The sequence below is a fragment of the Sparus aurata genome, chromosome 13, assembly GCF_900880675.1.
Source record: "Sparus aurata chromosome 13, fSpaAur1.1, whole genome shotgun sequence".
Taxonomy (NCBI): domain Eukaryota; kingdom Metazoa; phylum Chordata; class Actinopteri; order Spariformes; family Sparidae; genus Sparus; species Sparus aurata.
The window spans coordinates 13,165,026-13,190,802 of NC_044199.1; the positions used below are offsets into that span (position 1 = coordinate 13,165,026).

General features: G+C 43.9%; 1 protein-coding gene across 1 annotated transcript in view; it reads right to left on the bottom strand.

Moving 5' to 3' along the window:
* Positions 1-1,736: 1,736 nt before the first annotated feature.
* Positions 1,737-25,777, bottom strand: part of frem2a (FRAS1 related extracellular matrix 2a) — a 70,281-nt gene continuing 46,240 nt past the window's right edge. The window contains exons 7-24 of the mRNA XM_030439043.1: positions 19,293-19,442; positions 18,974-19,183; positions 18,222-18,419; positions 17,655-17,819; positions 17,277-17,459; positions 15,643-15,773; positions 15,046-15,204; positions 13,055-13,358; positions 11,589-11,720; positions 10,874-11,205; positions 7,024-7,216; positions 6,794-6,919; positions 6,580-6,707; positions 6,354-6,488; positions 6,141-6,267; positions 5,527-5,714; positions 5,275-5,421; positions 1,737-4,751 (exon numbers count right to left, since the gene is read on the bottom strand). Coding sequence (XP_030294903.1) covers positions 4,203-4,751; positions 5,275-5,421; positions 5,527-5,714; positions 6,141-6,267; positions 6,354-6,488; positions 6,580-6,707; positions 6,794-6,919; positions 7,024-7,216; positions 10,874-11,205; positions 11,589-11,720; positions 13,055-13,358; positions 15,046-15,204; positions 15,643-15,773; positions 17,277-17,459; positions 17,655-17,819; positions 18,222-18,419; positions 18,974-19,183; positions 19,293-19,442 — 3,557 coding nt within the window. The 3' untranslated portion in view covers positions 1,737-4,202. The remainder of the gene's footprint in view (positions 4,752-5,274; positions 5,422-5,526; positions 5,715-6,140; positions 6,268-6,353; positions 6,489-6,579; positions 6,708-6,793; positions 6,920-7,023; positions 7,217-10,873; positions 11,206-11,588; positions 11,721-13,054; positions 13,359-15,045; positions 15,205-15,642; positions 15,774-17,276; positions 17,460-17,654; positions 17,820-18,221; positions 18,420-18,973; positions 19,184-19,292; positions 19,443-25,777) is intronic.

Here is a 25,777-nt window from a genome sequence, read left to right on the forward strand (position 1 = left end):
TATCTCTCGCTCTCTCTGTATTAAAGGCTTATAATCAGTAGTACTCGTGATAATTAACTCATGGGGAGGAAATACAAGTACAAATCAACTTGAAGCACTCTGTTCCTAAAAAAACAGTCCTGCATTGAAAATGGGTCATTCAATGGAAACGTCCATTTTTCTGTCCCCACCTTTCACAAAAAAATGACACAAATAAATCTAAATGATCATTTCCCCTTGTAGAGAAGTGAACAAATAAAGGATGGGTCTGAAAAAGACGGCCTTTTGTATTAATTGATGAAAATAGAGAAAAGCAGATTAAATCTGTTTCAGCCCAAAGATCAGCGCTCTGCACACCAGGGTGTTTCGGGGGAGTCTGTCAAAAGAGCTACAGAGGAAGTCACAGTGTATAGAACACTGTGACAATAAGACAAAAAAAGGGAGGTTCAGAGCGGAAGATGAGATGGCCTTGAAAATACCCCAGTACCTACACTGAACTGACATCCACACAGGTCTAGTAAATTAGCCAAGGTCACATCTCACCCCGTGTCAGATTGTAACCTACATAAATTCATGCCCAGGTCAGGCCTACCTCCCTTAAACCTTATACATTTTGTCGCAATCTGATAAAGAGAGAAGAGTATGTCTTTAAAAAACACTGTTATCTGTTTGATCAACAGGGCAACTGGAAATCTGGAGCCTCGCGCCCAAAATGTCTTGAATGATTGCGTGCCTGCACCTACGGGTAGCCGTGGTCTGACTATTTGTCAAGCCACCTCCTGTGTGGCACCAGTTCTGAGGACTGAGCACTCTGTCCGAAGGCTTTTGGGGGTTTAGTGCCTAGCTGACAAATTTTGTTTGGTCGTATCCTTTTAATGAACCTACTTTCTGATGGAGGAAGTGAAAAGGCTGTAAGGCAGAAGGTATATAAAGGGAGACAAGAGTGACATAAGAAACACCCTGTTTTCATCATAGAGCTTTTGCCTTTGTGACCAACAAATCCCCAGTTTGGTTTTTCACTTTTTGCATTATTCATAACGTCTAAAATGTCATGTCTTTTACATTCTGAAGACCATTGTGGTTCATTTTTGAATGTATGAGCTAAAATTGCAACTTTAATAAAACAATTAGGCTTTTAGTTTGTTGTTAGGGTTCGCAGGGGATATGTAGCTGCTCCCATTAATAAACCAGAAAACTCCCTCAGCTCACAGAGTTCCTTGAGTCTGACCCTTTAAAGTAGAACGTTCTTATTGTAAATTTAATGCTGTACAACCTATATTCCACACACTTTGTTGTTCACTTAGCAATAAGATATACTATTATTGATAAGCTCTGAAATGTGTGTTATAGGGACAGCTGGTGATTACAGAAGCCAGGCTGAACTAGTCTCCCTATACCTACAGCACATATAAAACAGATATGTAGTACCTCAACTTTTTTCAGCAAAGTCAGGTCTCGTGACCTTGAGGGCAAGTTTCATATCCATAACAAGGCTGACCATTAAAATGGAAATACTGGACCAACTGCTTTCCACGGGCAAAATGATCAAATATTAAAGGTCTTTGTTTTGATGTGCAAAGCCTGCCCATTTCCTGTCCGTGCATTATTTATTTTTCATTTATCCAAGAATGTACCGGGTCAAAACATGAGATTAGGATGTTGTTGCATTCCAGTTTCAAGCGAAGCCTGGTCATTTAGTCCAGTGGAGTCTTACGTCTCACTGAAATCCTCAGATCTCAGTCAATCAACAACAACCATTAAGCAACAATATTTATTCTTAAATACATATACATAAAAACCCATTCATAAAAAGACACAAACTGAATATCAAGTTTGATTGTTTGTGCTAAAATTGTCATACACATGGGGGTAACTGGCTGTGGGGTTTACATTACATTGCATAGCTCGGATTGGCATGTGGGGGATGTGGCTCAAAAAGTGCATTCAATGTCAGATATGGTGTTATTTTCAAATTCATCAGGGCCAAAAGAAAAAAAAAAAAAAAAAGCCCCAGCCCGGGCGTCAGCATGACGTTCCTCGCTGAGTTGCACATCAGCTGATGTTCGTTACATTAGCTCGCCCTGATAAATACTGGAAATAATTACACAATGATGACTGACGACACCATATTAAGACAAATATTTAGGAAACACTGATCTCAGCATGTTGTATATCCAAAGCAGAGTAAGACACAGGTTTAACAACACATGTAAACAAGAAATTCCACCAGTGATATCAACATAAACGAGACGGCAAGATTATATCAAATGCTTTCAAACGTAACATCTCCCCGTGGTGACATACGGATTTGTAAGCAGCTATTTTGTTTGCATCCTTTGTTCTGGAAAAAAAAGACGACTCAGAAGAACACTGAAATCCCACACAGCACTAGTGACAAATAAAGCTTACAGGAACATAATGTGAGAAGAATACGGGGTCACTGGATCATTGGATGTGAGTACAGTATTTGTTGCATGTTCACAGCACCACACTTATTAGCAGTGTAACACAGAGGTGAAAAAAAAGTGGCTCTGCAGAGACTCGCTGCAGTCCACAGTAGTAAATTGTGTTACGACTCACAGTCCATTCGCCGTAAAAGAAAGAACTCCTGAGATGAGTGTCTTTACACACACATACCTTTAACCAGTGTTGCTTAAAAAAAATGCATCATTTTGCTTTGAGTGTTGATAAAATATCACAGGAATACACAGTGGAGCGACGACACTGCGAGGGTGGATAGCAGTACAAACATTGTGGTGATACATGACAACGTAAATAACCGAGATACAAAAATACAACCAATATTAGGAAAAAAAAAAAAAAAACAACGGGGGAAAAAACCCAAACTCAGCAGCAACAGACATGCTCAGTACATCCAGGAAAACATTCCTCATCATATGGGATACAAAGTAAAGAAGAGCAGACACAGTGAATGAATAAAAGGATGAGCCGGTATATCTATTTAAATTCTGACAGCAGTGGTGTTCATCTCCTGTACTCTGGTAAGTGAGCTCTGAAGGTTGATTAGAAACCAGTGGGGTTTACTTTTTTCATTACGCGTCGTGAAATCCAGATTGACTGTCTCAGCAAGTATCCCCAGACAAAATCGAAGGCCTGAAGGCACACTTCGTCTCCCAATGAGTACCTAATGTGGCGCAGTCTTAAAGGTTCAGTGTGCAGGATTTAGTGGCATCTGGGGGCGTGTTTGCAGAATGCAACAAACTGATCACCCCTTGTCCCCTGTCACCCCTACTGCTAAAAAAAAGGTGAAAACAGCTAAAGGTCCTCTGTAGAGCCAGTGTTTGGTTTGTCCATTCTGGGCTATTGTAGACTCATGGCAGTGCAACATAGCAGACTTTGTGGAAGAGGGCCTGCTCCCTCTGTCGATGTAAAAGGCTCATTCTAAGGGAACAAAAGCACTTCAGTTCTTAGCTTTGACGGGATTTTACACTTAAAGAAAACATGTAAATGCCCCCAAATCCTGCACTCTGGACCTTTAAATATTTTTTGGGTTCAACATTTATAAAAGCGCCAATGTCAACTGTTAAATCCCGAGTATTTTCCTTAATAATATTATCCTGGCAATGGATGAAAAGCAGGTGATTTGGGCAATTAGAGTGGAAATGATTTTGCATCCATAATGAAATAAGTTCTTGTACTATGTTGCACAATATCTGACCGCAGATGGTCTTGTTACTAATAATATTTTTGAGAGACAGTATGTCAGAAGTGCCAGTAAAGGTTCGACCGACACCGGGGCAGGTTGATAACATCTGTGATTCTGTATGTACCCAAGATACACCCAGACTACTCGAGATAAATCCAAGACTTGGCCTGTGTGACACTTGCTTTATGAGAAATATGCTCTCCGTGACCGGGACTGTCCTGAAGGGATATAGCTGCTTCAGGCACTTTAACACCACAAAGCCAGTGTAAGAGGGAAAGGAAATACCACGTTACTAGCAGCACAAGGTGGAATGTTTAGTGGAGACAGCGCACAGGACTGGCGTGCTATTTCCTGTTGCAGTGATCAAGGTACGTAAATGATACGGTAGAAACCCCCCCCCACTAACAAGCACACGCACACACTTAATAACGCATATGATCAATCTCAGATTTTTGGTGTTATGAAAGTAATTCAATACCAGTTTTAAAAAAAAGGTTTTACAAAAGCCCCCACATCTTCATCCCTTTGTCCATCTGTCCATCCACGCATCCATCGCTCAGACCTCTGAGCTGTTGTGGCAGTCTTGCATCCTCACCACCAACATGGGCTCTGTGCTGACGGACCCTTTCACCACTTCCTGGACCCCCTCGCTCCATCCCTCCTTCCCATCCTTCTGTCTGGATCTCAGCACCAGGATAATGGTGACAATAATGAGGATGGTCAGCAGCAGCCCAACCAGCGCCCCCACCACAGTCACCAGACCCTCCTCCTCCACCACTGCGTTCAGCTCGCTAGGTTCCAGCCCATTGGTAAGCAACTCATTTGCCCCCCCGGCCCGGCGCTTGGTGCGGTCCAGAGCGATGTGCATGATGTTGGTGCCGCGGTTGTTGTCTGCTCCGATATCCTCAGCGACCTGTGAGACTTCATCGCCAGCTGACCTCCTGGCACGGTGACCCTTGCCACTCGATGGGGCCAAGGCGAGCTCGTTGCCTGTGGCAACAATGGAGTGGTACTCTAGGCTGCGCTTTCCGATGCCTCTGTTTGCATTCTCTTTGGAGCGCACCGTGTAAATGGTGTGCATGTACCACTCACGTCCTGCAGCAACCTGAGGAAATCACAAAAGTATGAATATCTTGCAATTATTTGTTCTCCAAATTGAGTACATCTGGCGAAAAAGAATACATTTTTGATGAGTTGGGACCTGAGGGCGCTAAACTGACTCATTAATAGACTTTGGATTCTTGGCAAAAAATGCATCTTACCAAACTGGAATTGACTGAATTTTTGTGATGATTAAAAATACAGTAAGAAGTAATCAGTCATCGGGGATTAAATAACATTAAAGCTTAATGTCTCATTTCCATTTTGGCCCTCCGGCACACAACAAAGGGCACAAAATAACATGAGAAAAAAAAACAACATGGAGCGAAACATGGCGCATTGATGGAGTGGCATGTTCCAGGGTCTCTCCATATAGCTGTAAAGCTGTTTGGATTTGCAACTGTAACCCACAATAACACAACAAAGCTTTCTGAGGTTCGATATATTCAGTGGCAGTTACTGACAACTCTGCTGCTGGTTCACAATTAACAGTCATTGGCTACGAGGAGCAGTTAGAGATACAATACCTGGAACATGGCCGTGGAGTCCAACCTAAATCCATCAGACCCCGGCTGTCTGACGAGGGGCAAGGCCGATGGATCGTCCACTGCCAGCGCAGCGTTGAAACTGACATCACCGAACGTGCGTGCCTGGGTCTCCGGCTGAGCTTTGTCCTGGTGAGGTGTGTCACATTGCGGAAAATCAAGGACAATTATTTTACTGTGTTGACTGCATTTACTGAAATCGCAGTTATCGTCCAAAAACCTGAGCAAACTCACAAGAATCTTGAATCTGTAGAGCAATGACGGGGAGTCAGCCAGGCAGCCAAATTCAAACTTGGTGGGGTTGTACTTTGGGACATATCCGTCGGCACCGGTGCAGAGGAACACCTTCTCTATGCTACAGAAGAAAGAGTCTCCCAGGTTCTGCACAGGATCCACCATAACACGACCATAGATTGTATCACCTGAGATGAGAGGAGAAAACATTATATTGATAAATCCTAGAAGGACAGGGTAACGTACGTGCCCAGACAGGCGGTTTTGTACGTTTTAGCCAATGAACTACAAGTCTGCATGTTTATACCATACCGTTGCTAATCAATTTATTTTCTGCCTTCCATGTCAAGACAAAAAGTACCAACTTCACATCAATGTTTGCGGTACTGGTTGTCTTACATACCACCTTTTAAATGACCACCCCAAGATTTTCTGTAGCCCGTGGCGATGGCTATATTTCTCCGTACGTAGATTTTCATATCGTCGCGCTTTACGACATCGAGATCAGTAATGTAGCTAATGTGATATAAGCGTCTACGACTCCTGGTGAAGTCTTTTAAATCGTCACTGTACAGGATAAAAAAGTCTTGAAGTCTGGCAAAAGGGGAACTCACCCTCAGAAAAGGAAATATCACTCTCCTGTCCGAAACCCATGGAGCCATCAGAGAGCCACAAGCTCCTCTTGGACAGCAAGAACATCTGAGTGTTCAGACTGAACTCCACTGCCACGGGGTCGCTCACCTACAGAACAGTATAAGGAAAGACATCCAGTAACAAGGAAACACTCCGCTACTGGATCTTAAGGGTCAAACAAAAGGTCGCCTTACCTGCTGGAATCTGATGTCTAAGTCGAAGGTGACCGGTTCTCTGGGACTGCAAACAGGCGGAATGGCGTATTCCATATTCTGGGCTGTCGTACAGGGGATCAGCTTCACTGTGTAGGTGCCAGAGTAGTCCCTCACCTGAACGGAGCAGAAGCGGCGGACGCTCAAACGGCAGTTGAGCACACAGACGTACAAATGCAGATGTTTTAGTGTGTGCGTTCACACTTACAGCAAAGTCGGAGGTGAAGGTCCACTGCTGGACCGGCTGGTTGTAGGTGGGCTCGCTCCTCATTAAGGTGAGGTTGAAGGTCAGGCCGGGGTGGTCCACGCTCATCACCATGGACGACATGGAGGGAGCTTGGTAACAGAGAGGGAGAAGTTGATCACTCACATGTCTACATGTGATGGTGATACCCGCTGAGGATTATTACGACTGATCTCACCAGCTCTCTTTATTCTGCCTCCGGAGTGAGACTCCACAAACAGGCCCCTGAAGCGAGCCTTCGTGCGGAAGTTCACCACCAGACGTCCCTGTTCATTGATGCGCATACTGGTCGGATACAAAGCACCTGAAAAAACACACACACACACACACACACACAAACCCACCGGATTCAACACGAGCAGTTTTGATTTATTATTCATGTTCATTTCTCTCCTCTCGGGAACTTACCCTGGAGCTCAGCCTGCGGGGGGCTGCCGATGCCATCCGTCCAGAGAATGGCAGTGTCGTACACGAAGGTGAGGCGCAGCTCTGACTGCAGGTCAAAGTGCTGCCAGCCGCCGGTTCCCACGGGGGAGTGGAACACGTAGGACACATAAAGAGGCACGCGCAGGGTCACGTAGGACTGGACCAGGTTAAGCACCTGTGAGGATGAAACGGTTTGTTTTAAGCTCGTGAGGTGTCTGGATGGCAACACATTCTGATTTTTGAATTTACTTAGTGTAGATTAAATGATGACTTTCAACTGGTGAAGGCTAAAGGTTAGTAGACGGCAGGCCATCATAAAGTACTAAAACCTGAAGTTGGCCCCCACCAAATGGTGGGAGATGCCCAAACGTTTATGTTCCCATAGAGGGATGGGGAACCCATCTGGGTCATTTTGGGGACAAGACCTACAGTTGACCGCAGCCAGGTCAGATGAGTTAGGGGAGAAGAGTAGAGAAACAGGTCAACTCCTCTTTTAGGCTATTGGATAATATGCCAAATGACCAATTAGAAGAAGTGGGTGTTTACTGGGAAAGGGGCTCTAAAGGCTGGTGCAGGGAAAGAAATGGGGGGTGGCACTTGGAAAACCTCCTAAGAGCAAAAGGCTGAGGTTTTGAGGGAGCAGAGGGCAGAGCATTTTTTGGCATTGTTTTGTCCACAGATTTGATAATATCAGAACACGGCCGCTTCTGATCAGGACTCAAGGCGCTAGATTTTGTTTCAATAAAGATTGCTTCTTCATTCCACCCGCCTTGACTCCGCAGACTCCTTTTATGATCAAACTACACGCCGACACCTTAAAGAAGAGAAGCCCAGAAACCACACTCATTATGTACTCAGAAAATAAAAAGCATTGATGGGGTGAAATAGTCATTTACTTGATATTATGATGGAAGCTGTAAGCTCAGTATACAGAGCAACAACGGTCTTATCCTGTCAGATTAAGGGGTGACTGCAGGTCGATAAGCTATAATAAGTACTGAGAAGATGTAACAGATGAACACATTGTTCTCCTCCACAAGGTGCTTGAACTCTTCCACTCCTACTCAGTGTTGTCAAAGATGAAGAGAAGTCTTCTCGTGTTGTACACGACAAACCGCAGTGGGCAGTGATGTAGGCTTGTATTGTTCTCCTATCATGAATTTAGTTTGTTTTAATTTTCGAAAGTATTTCAAAAAGTCGATTATTGGTGCTGACCATCACTGAAGCACACGCCTTATCGACAAAATAAGCACACACCACGATTTGGTAAGCTTTTTCAATACGGCACAACGGAAGTCAATGGACGGATCGGTTTTCATTGATTTCACACAAAATGTGGTCAGTGACTGTGTGACTTTTGAGTTGTTGACCAAAAAAAAGTAAAAGTAATTACCCTTAGTTACTTTTACAACAACGTAATGTATAACTTGATGCAATTATTTTCCTTATGGAGGTTGAAGGTTTAAGTTCCTCCAGCCGCATGATCATGACTCATCCCTCTTGGATAAAATGAAAGCTGGACGTCTGACCATTTGTGCAGAGGATTCTTTCGCGGCTGTGTTGCAGAGAGAATTCCATTTGTTGTAATGGAATCTTGGTTCATAATAAATGAATGAATGAATGAATTAAGTGACTGAATAGATAAAATCACACATAAATAAATATATTTCAAAGACAATAATGACACATTTTAATGCTACCTGCTGCTGCTGGTTTTATGGTCATCGTCTTATGAGTGGCAAAGCGTTGTCAGGAAAATCGTGATTGATTGGTTGACTCTGAAATGTGTATCCTGGATGAGAGATGAACTGCATGCCAGTAAATATAACTGTTTGAACAGGTTTTAGTGAAGTTAACCCGGCGTAGAGAAATGTGGGTACGCAACTGCACAAGTCTTCCCATGTCGTCTTAGTGGTAGCTCCAAAAAGCAGCCACCAGGTGTTGCTGTTCGCCAACATTACTTGAACAGTCTTGTGCCAACACAAGTTTGACAAAGCCAGAGAGTTTGTCTTAAAAACAGATTGAAAAAGGCACCGAATTATGTTTGTTTTCCTTTGAAGTGAAGACAACTGTCGATTTTTATAATTATCAAACTGAATTCTAGGCCGGAGATTAACAGGCAAGGGAATCTGAGAAAAGCAATTTGGCAGAAGATGTTTTTTGTCAGCCGTTTTTCATCACTTGAACACACATATTGTGACATCCAAACTCATTTCCTGAAATAACTTTCAAGCACCCCGCATTACGGGTCTTGTGATATATATTTGCAAACAGAGAGCATCTCCGCTGAACTCCTGCGATTCGCTGCACACACAGCTGAAATCCACCCAATCCATCTCAGCGGCTGTGAGGTCTCAGTAGAGTAAGTTGTAGAAATTGCTGAATCAGCATCCAAATGAGAAATCAAATGACTGGTGGCTGAGAGAAAAACTCAGCTCTAGGGTATGAGCCATATTTTTACTATAATAAAATAAACCTATACCAGAACTGAGTAAATATTCACAGATTAAAACGATCATTTACATTTTTCAACTGAGTTCGACTTTCCAATTACTGCATAAACTCTCCAGACATAAAAAAATAACGTTACAGTCAGAAGAACATTTTTTAACATTAATGTGGTCTTTTGTACTTCGGAGGTAGCTGAATTGTTTAATTCCTTTTGTGCTTTTTGATATGTGCACTCTGGTGCCGCTGCAAGGTTCTGACAGCTCCTTTTTTTCTTGTGACAGTCGTAAAAAAAAAAAAAAAAAAGAAAAAAGAAACTCGCCATAACCTACGTGACAGTGTGACAGTGATGTCCCCTAACGAAGTGGACTTGAGGTCTTGCGGATGACGGGCGTTGTGTGCAACTGTGTGCAAGCCGTTCTCACTGTGACCGGGGGACAAGTAAATTAATCCTTTACTTCTGCTTCTCCATCCCCTTCGCTCTCATACGCACACAAAAAAAACCTGCCGCACACACACACACACACACACACACACACACACACACACACAGTCAGCGGTCCGATTGCCAACAAGAAGTACCCGGATCAAAGGCTGGAGGAACACAAAAGAACAGCGGGACACGAGTGGAAGAGCAAGGGGTCGGTCTACGGAGCCACAATAACAACAAGGAGCATGAGAATACTGCGGCTCTGTACAGTAGACAACACAAACAGCATTTTCGACATCAGCTGGAATGATGCAACGACGGCAAACAGCTACTGGCAGTTGTTAGCGTCTAACTGACAGGCGGACATTACATTTAACGGCACACTCTGACTCTTCTCTGGTGAGCTCAGCTGTCATACCACCAAGTCGGTTAAAGGAAAACTGAGAAACCCGCCTGATAGAGAACTAAGATTTCCGTTCCAAACCTTGACAGGATGTAGGTGTGCTCAAGATATCAAAGAATGAAAGCGACTCTTCCTTTCAGGACTTCACACATTTCTTGTTAATCTAAGCTTTAATGCTCAGCGCTGATAGCGCCGGTGAGCATTAAGGGGCCGGCTGACAGGTTTGGCAGTGCTTTTGTTTTGAGTGCGTGCGTTTCCGCGTGTGTGCGTGTGTGTGCACACACTAAAAATCTGTCAATCACAGAGCTGGCAAACACACACACACACATACACACAAACAAGCCGATGAATGAGATGTAAAACGCTGGCAAACAGACACGGTGCCGTTCTGTCTGTGCGAGCCCCTCGTTCAGAGGGCTGTAAACGGACTGGTGGACACACACACACACACACACACACCCAAACAGATGTACATACAAACCCTAGATTGGAATTTATGCACTGTGGACATATGCACACAGAAACGCACAAAAAAAGACAAACACACGCACCTGTCCGTCAGTCCCTATGGTGCCTCCGCAGTCGGTGAGCAGCTCAGACATGTGGTAGTAGCTGGTGAACTCCCACAGGCAGGCCTCCAGGTTCAGGTTCCTGTAGAAGCGCAGTGTGCTGTTCCCCCGCAGAGAGCCGCTGAACTGATAGGGCGCCGCGTCCCCCATGCTTTCGGGGCTGCGCGTGGAAGCGGTGATGAAGCTGTGACCTGTGGTGACCTCGTTGTAGTCGAGCAGGTTGGAGCAGCGGTGGTTGCCGACCCGCGTTCCGTCGGGGCTGAGAGTCAGTTCGAAGTTCATGAGCGGGCGGGTGGAGATCACCGGGAGCATGCCTGCGGGGCGAGAAGAAGAGGACGACGTGATTCCAGCTGTGTCCGACTACCTTTGATACCGAGATGAATTATTATTATTCCAAAAACATGGGGGGGAAGAAACCGTTGAGAGGTAAAGAGAAAAGCAGGGGAGCAAGGGAAAAAAAAGGAAGAAGGAGACCTGGAGGAGACGAGGAGGAAGGAAACTGATTAAAAATCAAGCAGGGAATGTTAAGTGGGGGGGGGGGTTTGCTGGAGGGTTTCTAGCGGGGGTTCGATGCAACGTGGTGAGATCTATATTCTGGCTGTCATGCTCCTGAGGATCCCCAGACGTGAATATTACACACACTACATTACACTTCACTTCATCTGTGGTACGAGCCCTGCCTCCAGCGCCTACCTACCATCTATGTGAGGCATGGTGACAGTCACTTTGATGAGGTTGGGGTGTTTCGGGTCTTCTGCTCCAGTGTAGCGCAGCTTGGCAGAGAAAGGCTCGGCGCCGACGGTCCCCATCTTGCGTGGTTGACACATACCTTTATACGACAGAGAGATACTGAACTCAGGGACAGGCCGGAAGCAAAAAAAAAGACACACCGAGTGTCCCTACAGTTGATTATAAAGCAACCAATCCACCTGAAGTTATACCGTATTACACAGTTAAATACATATTTCTCATGACTCCCCCGGACGATTACTGAGTGAGGTAGCAATTTCCACATTTCCAAGAATACCTTGTGACCACCCTGAGAGAGTGTGCCTGGTGCATTCAAAATGTGTAGGTGGAGTGAGCGCGGTAGAAGTGATAACATGGCAATGGCAAACGACTGAGCTTTTACTTCGTCATTTGAGAAAAGTGTGAGTCCCTGACTCTTTATTAAAGTAATTAGCTCGAGCGTCATTTGATTATGAAATGAAAATGGGGCCTCTGCCTTTTCTTATAATGTTGTGAATTGCTAAATGGTCTACAAAGTCTTTTTGTTGGTCTTTCAGTCCGAGGCCCTGACACTTAATGTCCCCAGCTGAGAGTAATGAAGTACATTTACTCAAGTATTGTATTTAAAGCGTAACATCAACAATTTCACACATTAAAGTGTGTTTACAGGTCTTGTGGAGTATATCGCATATCCGCATATCGGAATAAGTTGCGTGAAATCTGACACATTGCCTCCAGTGATGTCACTCAGTGGCTAAATAGCATTGTGGGTAATGTAGGAAGAAGAAATGTCATGTCTCTGGTTTCGCTGTGTCAATGTGGATCATTTGCTTTTTTAAGTGTCCATAATCAGTCCAAAGGTGCAATGCCAGACCAGAAACTGCTTTTCAAAACCTGGTGCCTACATGACACACGGTGCAACTAAACCATCAGGTGACATCATTGGAAGCACTTTGTCAGATTACAGGCAGCTTCCTCTGGACCCACAAAAGGCTTTAAACTGCTTGTTTCACACATGCAGTTGCAATCCCCTGGACCGTTGCCACACTGGAATTACCCAATAAGAGCAAAATGGATGAATTCCAGCCTATAATACTTGAATGCAGGTCTGTTACTAAATTGAGTACTTTTTACATTGTGGCATTGTTGCAGGGTCTGAATACCATTCCACCACATTTTGTATCACTGAATTTAGTCTTAGTCTTACACAGCATCATCGATACCTGTTTTCCAGTGATTTAGGTGTATTTTTCCTATATTGCTGTGCAGCTGTACCCGACAGTAGGTACTCTTCGTTCAGAAGTACCACTTATGATGCCAGTGAATAGCCTCATTGCTACAAGGGGACCAAAGCTCCATTTAATTCCTCCTCAAGAAACCTGGCAACATATGACACAGAAATGGCTGCTCATTCATTCATTGTTCTGTCCTCACCTTCCTCCCGGCTGACGGTGACAATGGGGCTGCTGAGCTCTAAGCCCTCGTCCCCGTTAGAATTAACAGCCCTGGCAGCGCATTGGACCCTGGAGCCTGCCTGGAAGTAGACTGAGTCCAATGTGATCATCTTGGAGGATGTAAAGAAGGTGTCAAAGTCCACCTCCCTCATGGGACTGGTGACGCCATCGGGGCCAGCCGGGGCGCTGATGAGCCAGCGGTAGCGGGTCAGGGTATTGTTGATGTGCTCGCTGACACAGATAGAGCCTGTCTTGTCGTAGTCTGGGTATTTTGTGTTGCAAGCCTAGAGGACGGAAAAGGAAGGGAGCAGGAGTGGGTGGGTGGGTGGGCAGGGACAGCAGAGAGATGGGAAAAGATACAGCAGATGCCAGAGGACAAAAGGAGAGAGAGGAGCAGAATACAAAAACGACTCAGTGACTGTTGCCAAGGACATCCAGATGTTTCAGGGCGTCAAGCTTTCGTATTTAAGATCTTAGATTTGCTTTTTTAGAATTAAATAAATAGGGAGCTGGGATTGAGCTGCGAGCTTTTGACGGGTAGTCCGTGAATATCCTTTTTATACCTGTTGACACTGAGTCTCCTGCTGCAGCGCTCGCCCCTTTTTTACGATTTTGACAAGACAACTTAATTTTGTCTGTTTCGGACACACACACACGCAGAGACAAACAAATAAACGGACACAGCCGCACACGGCAGTCGACTGAGAGGCAAATGTCTTAACACATCAAGAATATCCATGTGTCTCACCAAGCCTGTAGTGTGGCCTGCTAAACTGTGTGACACATCTTTTAAGGGTGGACCGACCATCTCCGGAAGGACATCTTAACTTTGGCTGAAGAAAAAGTATGGGTCCTGAGGGGGTTACAATGTGCCCTTCACTCCCAGAGGATGTGGGTCCTGATTAGGTCCTGCCTCCTCATTACAGAGAAATCCCACACATTGAACCCAGTGGTCCGTCGAGTGTGCTGCTTTTGTACAGGAAGAAATTGAATTTCAAAGATATTTCCTGAGCCCCTCGAGTGCCTGGATATCATCTTAAAGATATACTATTTCAGGATTTCCCTTAATTCCCTCTCAATCATCACTTTTGACCCAGTAGAACTGTGTGGTGGAGTCTGTATCTAAAGAGACCCTCCCCTATGCCTGTACTATCTTATTCTCTTACTATTTTACCGTATTTGGTGGCGTCTCTGGGTCTCAGCCATTCTGGAGGAAGATGGTTGATCTTTGAGTTTCATTCCCAGTTGTCAATCACCAAAACTTTGGGCTGTTGGATTGCCACCCCAACCAATAGGGGAAGAAGAAAACTGTATGTACTGTTTTCTTTAAACCAATCACAATCGCCTTGCATGGTGCTAAACATGCAGCAACGGTACCCCTGCAGAATACCATCCAAGGGGGGGTCTTTATTGCACATGGGAAAGCGAGCCCTGGCATTAACATGGAACAATCCACGGCAAAACAAAAGGTAACAGTTGCTGTTTTCTTTAGGTGTGTGCCATTGGCGACCAGGTTAGGCTAACTAACCATTTTCAGCATGTCATGTCAAGTCTGACTCACGCGATGTAGACTGTGGGTACAATGGCTCATTTATGCTTAGATTCGTACATGGATAATAAGGGTCCTACACAACCAAGAAGTTTAAACCATGGCGGATATTTGAAAGTACTGGAAATTACACTCATCGTCGGGTTCTCTCATTGGTAATATTGGTCCGTCCACATGTCGGTTTTTCCTTTTTTTCTTTGAACAGATTTTGCAATTTCGCTGCCATGGCTCGCCTCCCCACCTGCAAAACAAGTTCCCCTTACACTCCTCTATTTGCCTCAACCCAAGACAACTGTGAGTGGTTTTCGAGAAATACAGGGCGTTGGCAAGCCACCAACCCCAAAAGCTTTGGTAAACGATGATCTGGGAATGGAGCTAAACAAGAGAAATCCTACATAGTGTGCCTTTTAAGTTTGACTCACGGTGACACAGATGACGGGGTAGCCAGCCGGTGGGTGGAGATTATCAGATGTCCTGGAGACTTCGTCGTAGTGGAGCAGCGACACCACGTGAGGCAGGGAGGGGAAGGTGACATCAGCCATGCTGTTGGTCTCCTCAATGTAGACGATCACTTTGGTTACCTGTTCCAATAAAGGAGGCGAGAGCACTAATGAGGCGTGGCAGCAAAACGATTAAACTCCTCACAGAGCTAGATGTGTTTACAGTCTCACAGTCACGGCTCATTCTTGGCTTTCCTAGTCACCAGTCCCTCTCATTTCTCCCATGCTGCCTCTTTCTCCTCTGCATGCTGTTTTGTTTTCATAAGTGATCTATTATTTATCGAGAAGTGTTTTCATCGCTTTTTCGGCTGCAACTACAGTAAAGTGCTGCTGTTCTCAGGGCCAGGACACCCTTGTAAAAGAGATCCCTGATCTCAGAGGGAATGACCTGGATAAATTTGGGTCAAGTCTGAAATAAAAAAAGCTATTCATCTCATAATTTTTTCAACAAGCTGACCTTCCATGAAGGGGATCTTGTGCGATTGTTTTGCGATGATTAGACATGAACACATTCCTGACCTGAGTCTCGGCCACCATGTTTTCATCAGGCTTCAGGTGGAGGGTAAAGGCTTCCCTCATCTCTCTGACACCGTCGAAGAGCACCTCCACCTCCACCACATGCTCCTTATCCCCCTGTTTGAACTCAATGTCTGGACACACAAACACACACGTGGCAAAAATGTGATCACATGTTTATACAACACACAATAAACCTTCAAAGAGATCAACATTGGAACAAGTGCAATGTATCGATGATTGATGAACTTTTGTCAGGTGGGAAAAAAAATAAAAGTCAGGTAACATTCAGGCCAAGTTTCTGTCTTTTTTGTGCTGAATTGAGTTTTCCATAAAAAGAAATGAAAGAGGCCTCACCGGTTCACACAAATCATGTTTTATTGCTTCAGAGGAATATATCACTTAGCTAAAAAGCATTGCAGGTTTCCATTTGCATAGTGTTAAAGGTGGCTTTATCTCCTTGCGAGATAAGTAACAGAGCTTTGCATTGGAAATGTGCTGCGCTGAGAAAATATTGGGCAAGAATGAGAAATTCAATGCTGTGTGATTCGAAACTGCTGGGAAATTGCCACTATTTGAACGGTGGGTGGGCAGGTATGATTTGAATAGACTGAAAGTATTCGCATAAATATTTCAAGCCTTGATGAAGCCAAGGAAGGTTCACTGCCCTAAAAGCTGGGTGGATAGAAAGGGAAGATTTCACCCTGCTGACAAAGCATGAAAAATACTGAAATTCAATTAAAAATTACATGACCCTCCACTGGACTATTGCAGAAATTACCTTTCCCCATTTGGGATGAAATTAGAAATCAATGACCCTCACCCAGATAAATCCCCATGCCTGCTTTCATTAATTTCAAATTCCGTTGGGGAGCCTTGTTTCAAAACCTCTCCTTAGCTGACACAAACACTTAACAGAAAGATATCAAAGGATATCTGAAGGCCAGTAATAGAGTAAAGGTAACGTGTCATGCTGAGTGTTTGACCAAAGGTGGTTCTATTTTATGAGGAAGGACATGAATTCAACATTTTTACAAAACATTACGTAACTCTTTTCACCTTAAAATAACAGCTTGAAAATCGTTTTGATGGTACAGTGTCTCGTAATAGGGTGAATGGTGTCGCTGTCTCAGCCACTCTGCCCTCCATTACTTGTCTCTGCACTATGTAAGTTCATACTATGTTACATACATGTTTACTTTGAGGTAGACACACATACACATACAATTGTTATGATGTCATGAGTTTCGTTGGTAGTCAGCGCGTACGTCACGTCTGACAAACTGTTACAGAGCTGGGATTTGTATTCACGACAATGGTGTGGCACTCAACAACTCTGGGGGGCGCCAAATCTCACAAAGTGCCAATTTCTACATAATGTTACTTTACTGTGGCGTGGTCAGTTCTTGGAAGTTACACGTTACACTGTTAAGGAGAAAAGGTTTTTTTTTTGTCTTTTTGGTTATCTTACTTATCACAGCTTTAAAAGGGTAACTAGTAATCTGTAAACTATTACGTTTCAAAAACCTACCCAAAACTGGCCATGTTTAAAAGATTTAAGTAGCCTGTATGTAACAATAAACTGCTACGATGTACCTGTAACCCTGAGAGCCATATGAGGACATGTGTATGTTTACCTTGAGACACGGGGTAGTAGTCCTCTCCTGAGATCGCTGACCCGTCCTTGGTGTGAACACGGACCACTGACACCTTTGATGTGTCACCCACTCGCACCAAGGGGATCCTCACAGTTGCCACGGCGCCGGCCTCCTTCGGTTCACTAACGCTGAACTTGGTCTCAGAAAAACGGATGATGGGTTCTGTGGAGCACAGGAAAGGAAGAAAAAATGTAGCACAGCGCAAACACACTGACCTTTAAATATCACTTCCTTAATAATCACTGCTGACGACGATTATGAATTAACGCCGAAGCTGCTAAAGTATTCAGACAAATAAGAAGCTGGATTAACTACTTTTTTTCCCACATCTGTCTCCCGCCTCTTCATCACACTTACTGTCAGCCGTGTCCTTGATTTTCACTAGGGTCTCGTTCGGAGCTCCCACTGATGCGCCAAACTGTGAGTTGCTCTTCGGGTTCCCTAAGACCAGACGCAGCTCTTCTCCTTCCTCGTACAGTGTGTCATCAACCAGTGACAGAACACACGGCTTCTCTGCCTCGCCTGGAGCGCACAGTGAGATGGTGATGACGGGGCATGTCAAAAAATGTAAGTGGAAGAGAGGATAGAATAAATTCCACAATAATTCTTTTTTTTTTTCTTTACTTTACACAGCACATAACATCTTATTTATATATTTTTTTGTCTCTCTTTGTTCTGCTCCGCCAGAGTGTTTGGAAGCTGTTTGCACGCGACAGCTCAGTGGGTAATGTGTGGAACATCGTGCAAGCGCCTGCAATGTCTGCAAGGCACTATTGACTTTGCAAAAATAGTGTGACCAAAAACTGTTTTGGAGCTGTTTATTGCATTAAAAAGGTGTAAAGGTGTCAACAATGAAGACAGAAGGTAAATTTTTTTTAAACACACGAGAGAGAGAAAACATGTGTTATGTGAGCACTGAACCACCTGGTAGGAAGGTGATGATAGATGCATCCGTGTTTGGTCGCTCATCAAAGTCGGAGGCGACCTCGGCAGAGCCCTGACGGGTGTAGCAGCGAACGGTAGATTTGTGTCTGATGTCGCCGCTGCGGTACACGGTCACTGTGATCTGGCCGTCGCTCTCCTCTCCGGTGTACACTGGCTCGCGGAACTGGACCTTGGGCACTGTCAGGATAATTCCGGAGGGTTTAATGGTCGCATACAGTACGACAAAGGGAATAATCATGTCTCCCTTGCTGTCTGGGCTGAGTTTTATCTGGCTGAATGGGTTTTTTAAAAAGCCAATCAAATAACATAGCTGTCGGAAGCGATTTCTGACCGAAAAATCGGTGATTAATGTTTTGAAACTGAATACATGGTGACAGAAAAGTGACGGATAAATTGTTGTGTTATGTTTAGCTGCCACAACAAGCTAGAAAAACACTGCAGCCGTCGGCCCTTTTCAACACTTAAGGAAGTTATATTTGGTAATTACAATAATCCGGATTCACACATAAGACGTTGTCGTCGTTGTTTTTTCTTTACCAAATCTTGTGGTATATCATCCCAAAAATGTCAAGAGTTTTCATTAAAAGCAACAAAAATGGGAATCTGCTCATATAACTGAAGAAAAAGGTCATATTTGTTGCTCAAAACTAAATAACCCACCTCACTAACATCCTAAGCTGATAAAATAAACAGTAAAAAACCAACAGGTAAAATTAGATCACATCACTTACAGTCAGACACGGAGTCATTAATGAAAACTTTAGCCTTCCCAGGTTCCCCCAGGATGCCGTTCACTGGCATACGCAGGACAAGCTCAAAGCTCTCAGTCCCCTCCAGCTCCGGCTGTCCCAGGTCATCCAGAATGGTGACCCTGAACGTCTGCATGCTGACGCCCGGGGCGAAGTCCAGGTTACGACTGATGCCCACGTAGTCGATGCCAGCTGCAGGAAGGACAGAGGGCAGGATGACGTTGAGTACTGAGGGCCAGCGGATGATTAATCCTTTGGAATCAAGCAAAAGCAACAGCTGACCGTGCGACTCGGAGCTCACCTTCTGCAGAGACGGGCTCAGCTTTGCGAGAGCGGACAGTGATGGTGCCAGTCTTGGACAGATCGGTTCCAGTCCTCCACACTTTGACCTCTAGATATCCATCGCTCTCATCTACATGATACTCTACTTCTCCTAAGTAAAACACTGGAGCTAGAGAGCAAAGAAATCAAAAAAGGAACAATTAAATACACGGTAAGTAACTTCTGCTGCTAGGGTTCTCTCAATAAAACAAAGTACGCAATGGTTATTTGTACATGTGCAATAAGCAAGAATTCTAGTTTAAAACATTCTAAAATGAACAAAAATTATCAACAAAATGTCAAGAAATAACAATTGCGACGTTCTCACTGAGCTAACCATGCACATATTAAGATACCTGGATACAGCACTGGACACGGACCCCATTTTTTCCGAATATACTCAGCTATTCCGCATTCTGGGGTCCATAGAGCGTGTGCACTACAGGCCGACCGACGTTTGGCCACACAGAAACTGGCCTCAAAGCTCGGCGCTCTTCCTGGGGATTCGGAGCTAACTAGCTAACAGCAGCTCCTGTAAGTAGAAGTTATGTGTTTGAAATTTGACTTTTCGTCAGGTGGCCAAGTCTTACATACTGCACCTTTAATTTCATGCAGAACTGTTACATCGTATATATAACTACATGTAGATGCTTGTTCTTTGTTGATGCCATTTTAACTGCTCCGACACCCTGCCGTGAATTTCACGACTATCTAGAACATTAAATATTCTGCGAGCTCACACTGATCGGTACACGTTTGGGAACTGGTCGCCGTTTTAGTCTCATGTTGCCCTCTGCGCCTGACAACTCTAATTAATGAAATCCAACCTCATCTGACCCACCTCTTGAGCAGGGCTCATATTTGTGGCCGTGTTCCCTTACTTTTTTGTTTAGTGTTAATGTTACTTGTCTCCTCTCGTTACGCGTGCACCTGCGGTAGCATTAGGGCAGTCAGCAGCCACCCGCAGCCTGACATGATTCGCTTGTAAAAACCAGCAGCCGGACGCGGGGGTCAAACAGCGACAGCCCATTAGTCTGAAGTTAAACTGCAGGGAGGCGTGACCTTTCAACCCTTCCTGGCCTTTCATCCCACCTCATTGTTACCATTCTTCTGACAGGAAACACTAACTACTTTCAACAGAAAAGGGGATGCTGTTAGCCCTGAAAAACAAGGTCTCTGTGAGTGTGTGTGTGTGTGTGTGTCTCTTTCGCTGAATGTGGCATAGTGAGATGGTAAGACAGAGAGAGAAAGAGGCCCCCTAGATGGCTCAAAGGCTTGTTTGAACTGGCATTGTTTCCTGAGGCAGCAAAGTGGAGGCAGTCCAATGTGTATTTGACAGCTTCATCTGTCTCACCCCTCCCTCCCCCCACCCTCCCGACCGTCAAGTCCAAAAAAAAAACCAAATACTGACAGAATAAAAGTTTTGGTGTGTCTGTTTTAAGCTGCCACTCTCTTTTAACTCTGCTTCTTTCTTATATCCTGGCACATAATCCAAAAATAGCAGGCGTGTTATAATTTTTTTGTGTCATGATCAAAGACTTGCAGCAGTCCGGAGATATTTTCCTTTCCTTATTCATTCACATGACTGATATATACATATACATATATATATATATATATATATATATATATATATATATATATATATATATATATATATATATATTGTATATGTGCTTTCATATTTTATTTATGTACTTTAACTGGGCTGGATAACAAAGGCTAAGAACATAGCATAACTGAAGGAAAGAGAAAATTTACTGCGGTTACAGTTTTGACTCTCAACCGAACTCGAGTAAGTGACAGCCCAGGGCAAATCTATTCAGCGAGTATCACAGATCAAATGCAGCCTGAAGTCCTCCCTCTGCATCCAAAGACTTTTTTCTCAATGCATCTATCAGTCTTTTCTAGCATATGTTCCCCCCTCCTACACACTCACTCCACCTAACAGATGCAGCGCTGGTTTGTAATGCAAATAGAATTTGCGCATTTGCACAAAGCCGGAGTAAAAGGAAAAAATTACAGATTGTGTAGGTGGGAAAAACAAATGGTTTAAAAAAAAAACATTGAGGGAGCTGAGAAGTGTGTTGTTTTGGCAGGATTATAATTGCATTAATAATACGCTACGATAATAGTAGGGGAACATGTAGCAGGTGTGTTAAAAACTTCTGCTAATATACACGTCTGCATTCACACATGTCCCGACAGCGCCCGGGGACAAACAGATTCTTGACATCGCGAGGGGGACGTTGAGTGATGTCTGATGAGTGAAAAACAGCGTCCTCTCTAACCCCTCCGGGGCCACGCCTGCGGTTTAGCACTCTGAAGCATGTGTGAGGTCTGGGGAAGGTGTAAAGCCAAATTGTGATAATTACTACGTGCGGGCAACTGTAGCCATTTGTGTGTCACTGCGCCTTTAAGTACAGTTTACAGAGCATTCTCAGCTGTCCTGTGGGGCAGGAAAAGAAAATATCACCCTGAGCCCGTGGTGCTGCGTAAACTTTCATACAAAAACATACAGATAAGGAACTGGGCTATGAGTAAGAAGAGACACGGCGAGGGAATCATTGTTTTTTCATGCATTGGTCAATGTCTTTGTTCTGTAGTCGATAGAAAAACGTCACTCATGCACGTTCAGGTCTTCTGACTCAGAATTCTGTTCTGTAAATTTGAGCATATTGGTGCATTTGAATTGAATGGCCTCATGTACATAGTAAACATTCACACACATTCACATTCACAATCAACGGCAGAGGTTTCGTGGTGATATCTACTATCCTATTCACCAATTATGTTCTGAAATGAATGAGATTTTACCTTAAAGCTTTTACGTCCTCCGAACAAGTTGGGCTTTCATCTGTGTCTGATTGTTTGTTGGTTTGTCAGCGAGGGTTACACAAAAACTACTTAACGGATTGCTGCAAAAACATGGATGGATGATGAGCCTCAGCCCAGAGTAGACCCCATTAACGTTTGGTGCCGACCACATAAGGGGATGGATCCAGGAATAGTTTCTCAGGGAGTAATGCACAGATCTCGATGACAAAAATCCAATCTATTTATGCGATTGGTATCTATGAGTGAGTACAATTTGATGCAGATCCAAATCAAAATCCAGATCTAGCAGATTTAAATGCGTCTACCGAATGCCATTCTGACTTAAATTTCTTTCCTGAGCCAGAATTTCCACTTCAGTAGCAATTACGCTCATGCATCAAACTTTCCAGTTTTATCCCAATCTATATTCTGAAGGTTTCTAAGGAGGGGTTTGCTCATATATCATTCATCGCCTCATTTACAGAGCATTTTATTCGTGACATGTCGAAAAACATTGATTTCTCATGGCTGTTGACAGTATTTTCTGATTTATGGAGTGAAAAACAGTAGCCAAAATTCCCTCTGCAGAAAGTTTCGATTCTGAAATGTGAAATAGAAGTTTGCACCTGGCTTTACTGAAGGTTTAGAATTATTTTCTCAAAATATATGCACATCTTTTTTAAAGAGTCCCCAGTCAAACAGGATTGGAATGATAATCTAAGTTGCGTTGATGTTGGTAAGCTTCCCACGAATGGGTAAAATGGATGGATTTTTGTTTCACTGGATGGTGATGTGCGAAAACGTATTCATTTTCCTGTCCTTTTCAAATTAAATTTGTATGCTGCATGTAACAGGAGGCCAAATTAAGGGAGAAAATGAAAGAAACGTTTTTGCTGCCCGTAAGCTAATTCAGGATATGTGGTGGAAGATGCCAGGTATGCATAATATACAATTTAAATATTTTGGTTTCAGTATGTCATGTGTTGCCTATACAATGACCGCTCTAATCTACCTCCCGAGGTGAGAGTAAACCCACTTTCAATCAACAGCGGGTACAGAATGTACAAATGAGCAACAATCGAGCAAATCCGCCCGCTTTGGGGAGTGTAACCAAGAGCAAAGCTGCCCCTAACATTGAAATGAAGGACGGGACTTTCAAGAAATACTCTGAGCTAATCTACAATTCTACAAACTCAGCTGCGGCCATATGCACCAGGGCTGAGAGGGCCTGAGTCGTCCTCTCTCCTCAGCGGGGCAGAAGGAGATGACAACACTCACTTTGAGTCAGACTGTGCAGCCATGCGGCGCGCAACACTCAGGGAGACAGGTACTGTAGACTTTAATCTGATAAAGCACTAAATCTAGCAGACACCCCTGGGTCTTTTTTTCCATCCAAAGTGAGCATGCGTGTGTGTGTGTGAGGGAGAGTAAGTGGTAGCGGCGGTGAAATAGATGGAAGAACAGCAAACTGAACTTGACTTTGACCTGGGGGAAGGAAAAATGGGGCTAGAGAGAGCACCAGCAGTCACACGAGTGCTTTTCTCACCACTTCACTTTTGCAGACTTTCGAGGTTCAGACATTACCTCGGCCCGCGCACGCGCATAAACACACGCGGGCACAGGTGGCCGCGCGACACAAGCGCACAGGGGGCGTCGCAACTCTCTTTTTCGCCCGTTCTCCTGGGTGAGTTCGGTTGGCGCCGAAGCGAAGGAAGCCGCGGCGTGAGTGGCTGGGTGCAGGTATTAGAGCACTGTCAGACACAGTATTATCCTCCGGGAGGCAAAAAAAAATGACACATCGTCTCTCACTGGAGCCGGGCGTTCACAAACACATTTCCATTCCTTTGAACTCAGCACCACGTATGAAAGCCTTCTGACAATTTATGAACAATCAGACTGCGTGTCATGTTTGCTGTAAACTAGCCCCGAGACGCATCCACACACACGCACACACACACACGCATTCAATTTGGCACAATTTCCTGTATCCCTAAATGAGTTCCTCGGTAGTAAGTCGTCATTGTTTTATTTATTCCAGTCTGCAGTTCAGTTTTGGCATTAGCATGACAGCCGCTCTCTCACACTATTCTTTTCCGCTTTAAACAATTCAGGACTGAATGAAGGCGCTGACAAAAAGGAGGACTCTGACAGGAGAATGATCAAATGTCTGTGAAAGAGTTCTTACTTTTTCGAAGATTTTTATCCGAACTTGGGAAATACAGCCTGGCCCACATACAACGAAACATGTGTTGCTGAAGGCTGAGCTAGTATTTTGATGATAACAAGATCCTCCATACTCAGCTGCTACCTTATTAACCAATGCAATATTGTTCTTTTTCTGGTGTACCGGGCGTAATGAGTCTGTTTTACCTATTTCCAATCTGAAGAAGGCACTCCGAGGTAAAAGCCTCCGGTGGAATAAGCAGTCAGATCTTTCCTGTAAAAGGTAACACCACCAACATATCAATGTGCATTTACAGGTCTTGAGAAATAGTACTGCATAGGTGAAAAAGTACTGTAAAGCTTTGTGTAGCTTCAGAGGAAGCTGCATGTAATCTGATAAAATTTGCATTGTGGGTAATGTAGCTGCCATATTGTGAGAAGCAGTCCTATAACACTATTGTAGTTTTAAAAAAAAAGATCAAAATCTAATCAAATCCTGGTGCCTACTTTTCACACAATGCAATCAGCAGCTGAGCCAGAAAAAAAACTTATATATTACTTTTTTTGGAGTACTCCCAAACACCTGTAAACACACATTATAATGTGCAAAATTGGTGGAGTTAACGTTTAAGTAAAAGTAGCAATACCACACTGTAGAAGTACCTTTTTACAAGTCTATTTGTCTACATAAAAGTCTTCGATAAGACCTTTAAGTTATCAAATAGATGAGTTAACTGAGTCAAGAGTATGTGGAGATGTAATGGAGTATATTAAAACCCAACTAAATTATGTACATTAAAATTGTACCTGAGCACAGTGAAGGCTTTAAATATTACTTGTCTCCTTGCTTTCCCCTAGAGTGCCTGAAAAAACCTTTTCCTCCTCTGTTCTGTAAAGTTATTTTGGATGGCAACCAACTGCAGATGCTACGGCATATGACGAGTAATGAAGTAAATTTCCACTTGTAGAAATAGAAAAACAAAAACAAAACATCCATATGGAGCGGCGTGCTCGGTGAAAACAAGTCATTCACACCCAGTTGAAATAGATGTAGGTCAACCAGATCTTGTTTTTTTTTGTTCATATATCTTTCTCAGAACTCGTCATAGAATATTGGCAAGCGCTGTGGGGCTTAAAGTCTTACTCTGAGTCTAGTCGCAGACAGCCAGGGCATAGTCTACAGTTTGCATTTTCCTAGTAAAGACGCCAGAATGGTGGGTGAGCTTAGAAAGTCTGTACGATGAATTCCACAGTGGATATAAGAACAGGGAAGAATTCCTTGGCGTTGTCTATATGGCCTTGACGCAGAGCTGCGTCGCTGGTGTTTGACAAGCGCTCCCTTGAAAAACTTTTACTGTAACAGTCTATAGCATGGAAAGCCGGAGCGGAGACATTCAATTTCACTAAGTCTACAAAGAAAATCAATGCTGAGTATGAATGAAAATGTTAGTGAGGGCCTGCAGATTGGAATAGGTATTTCCCAGC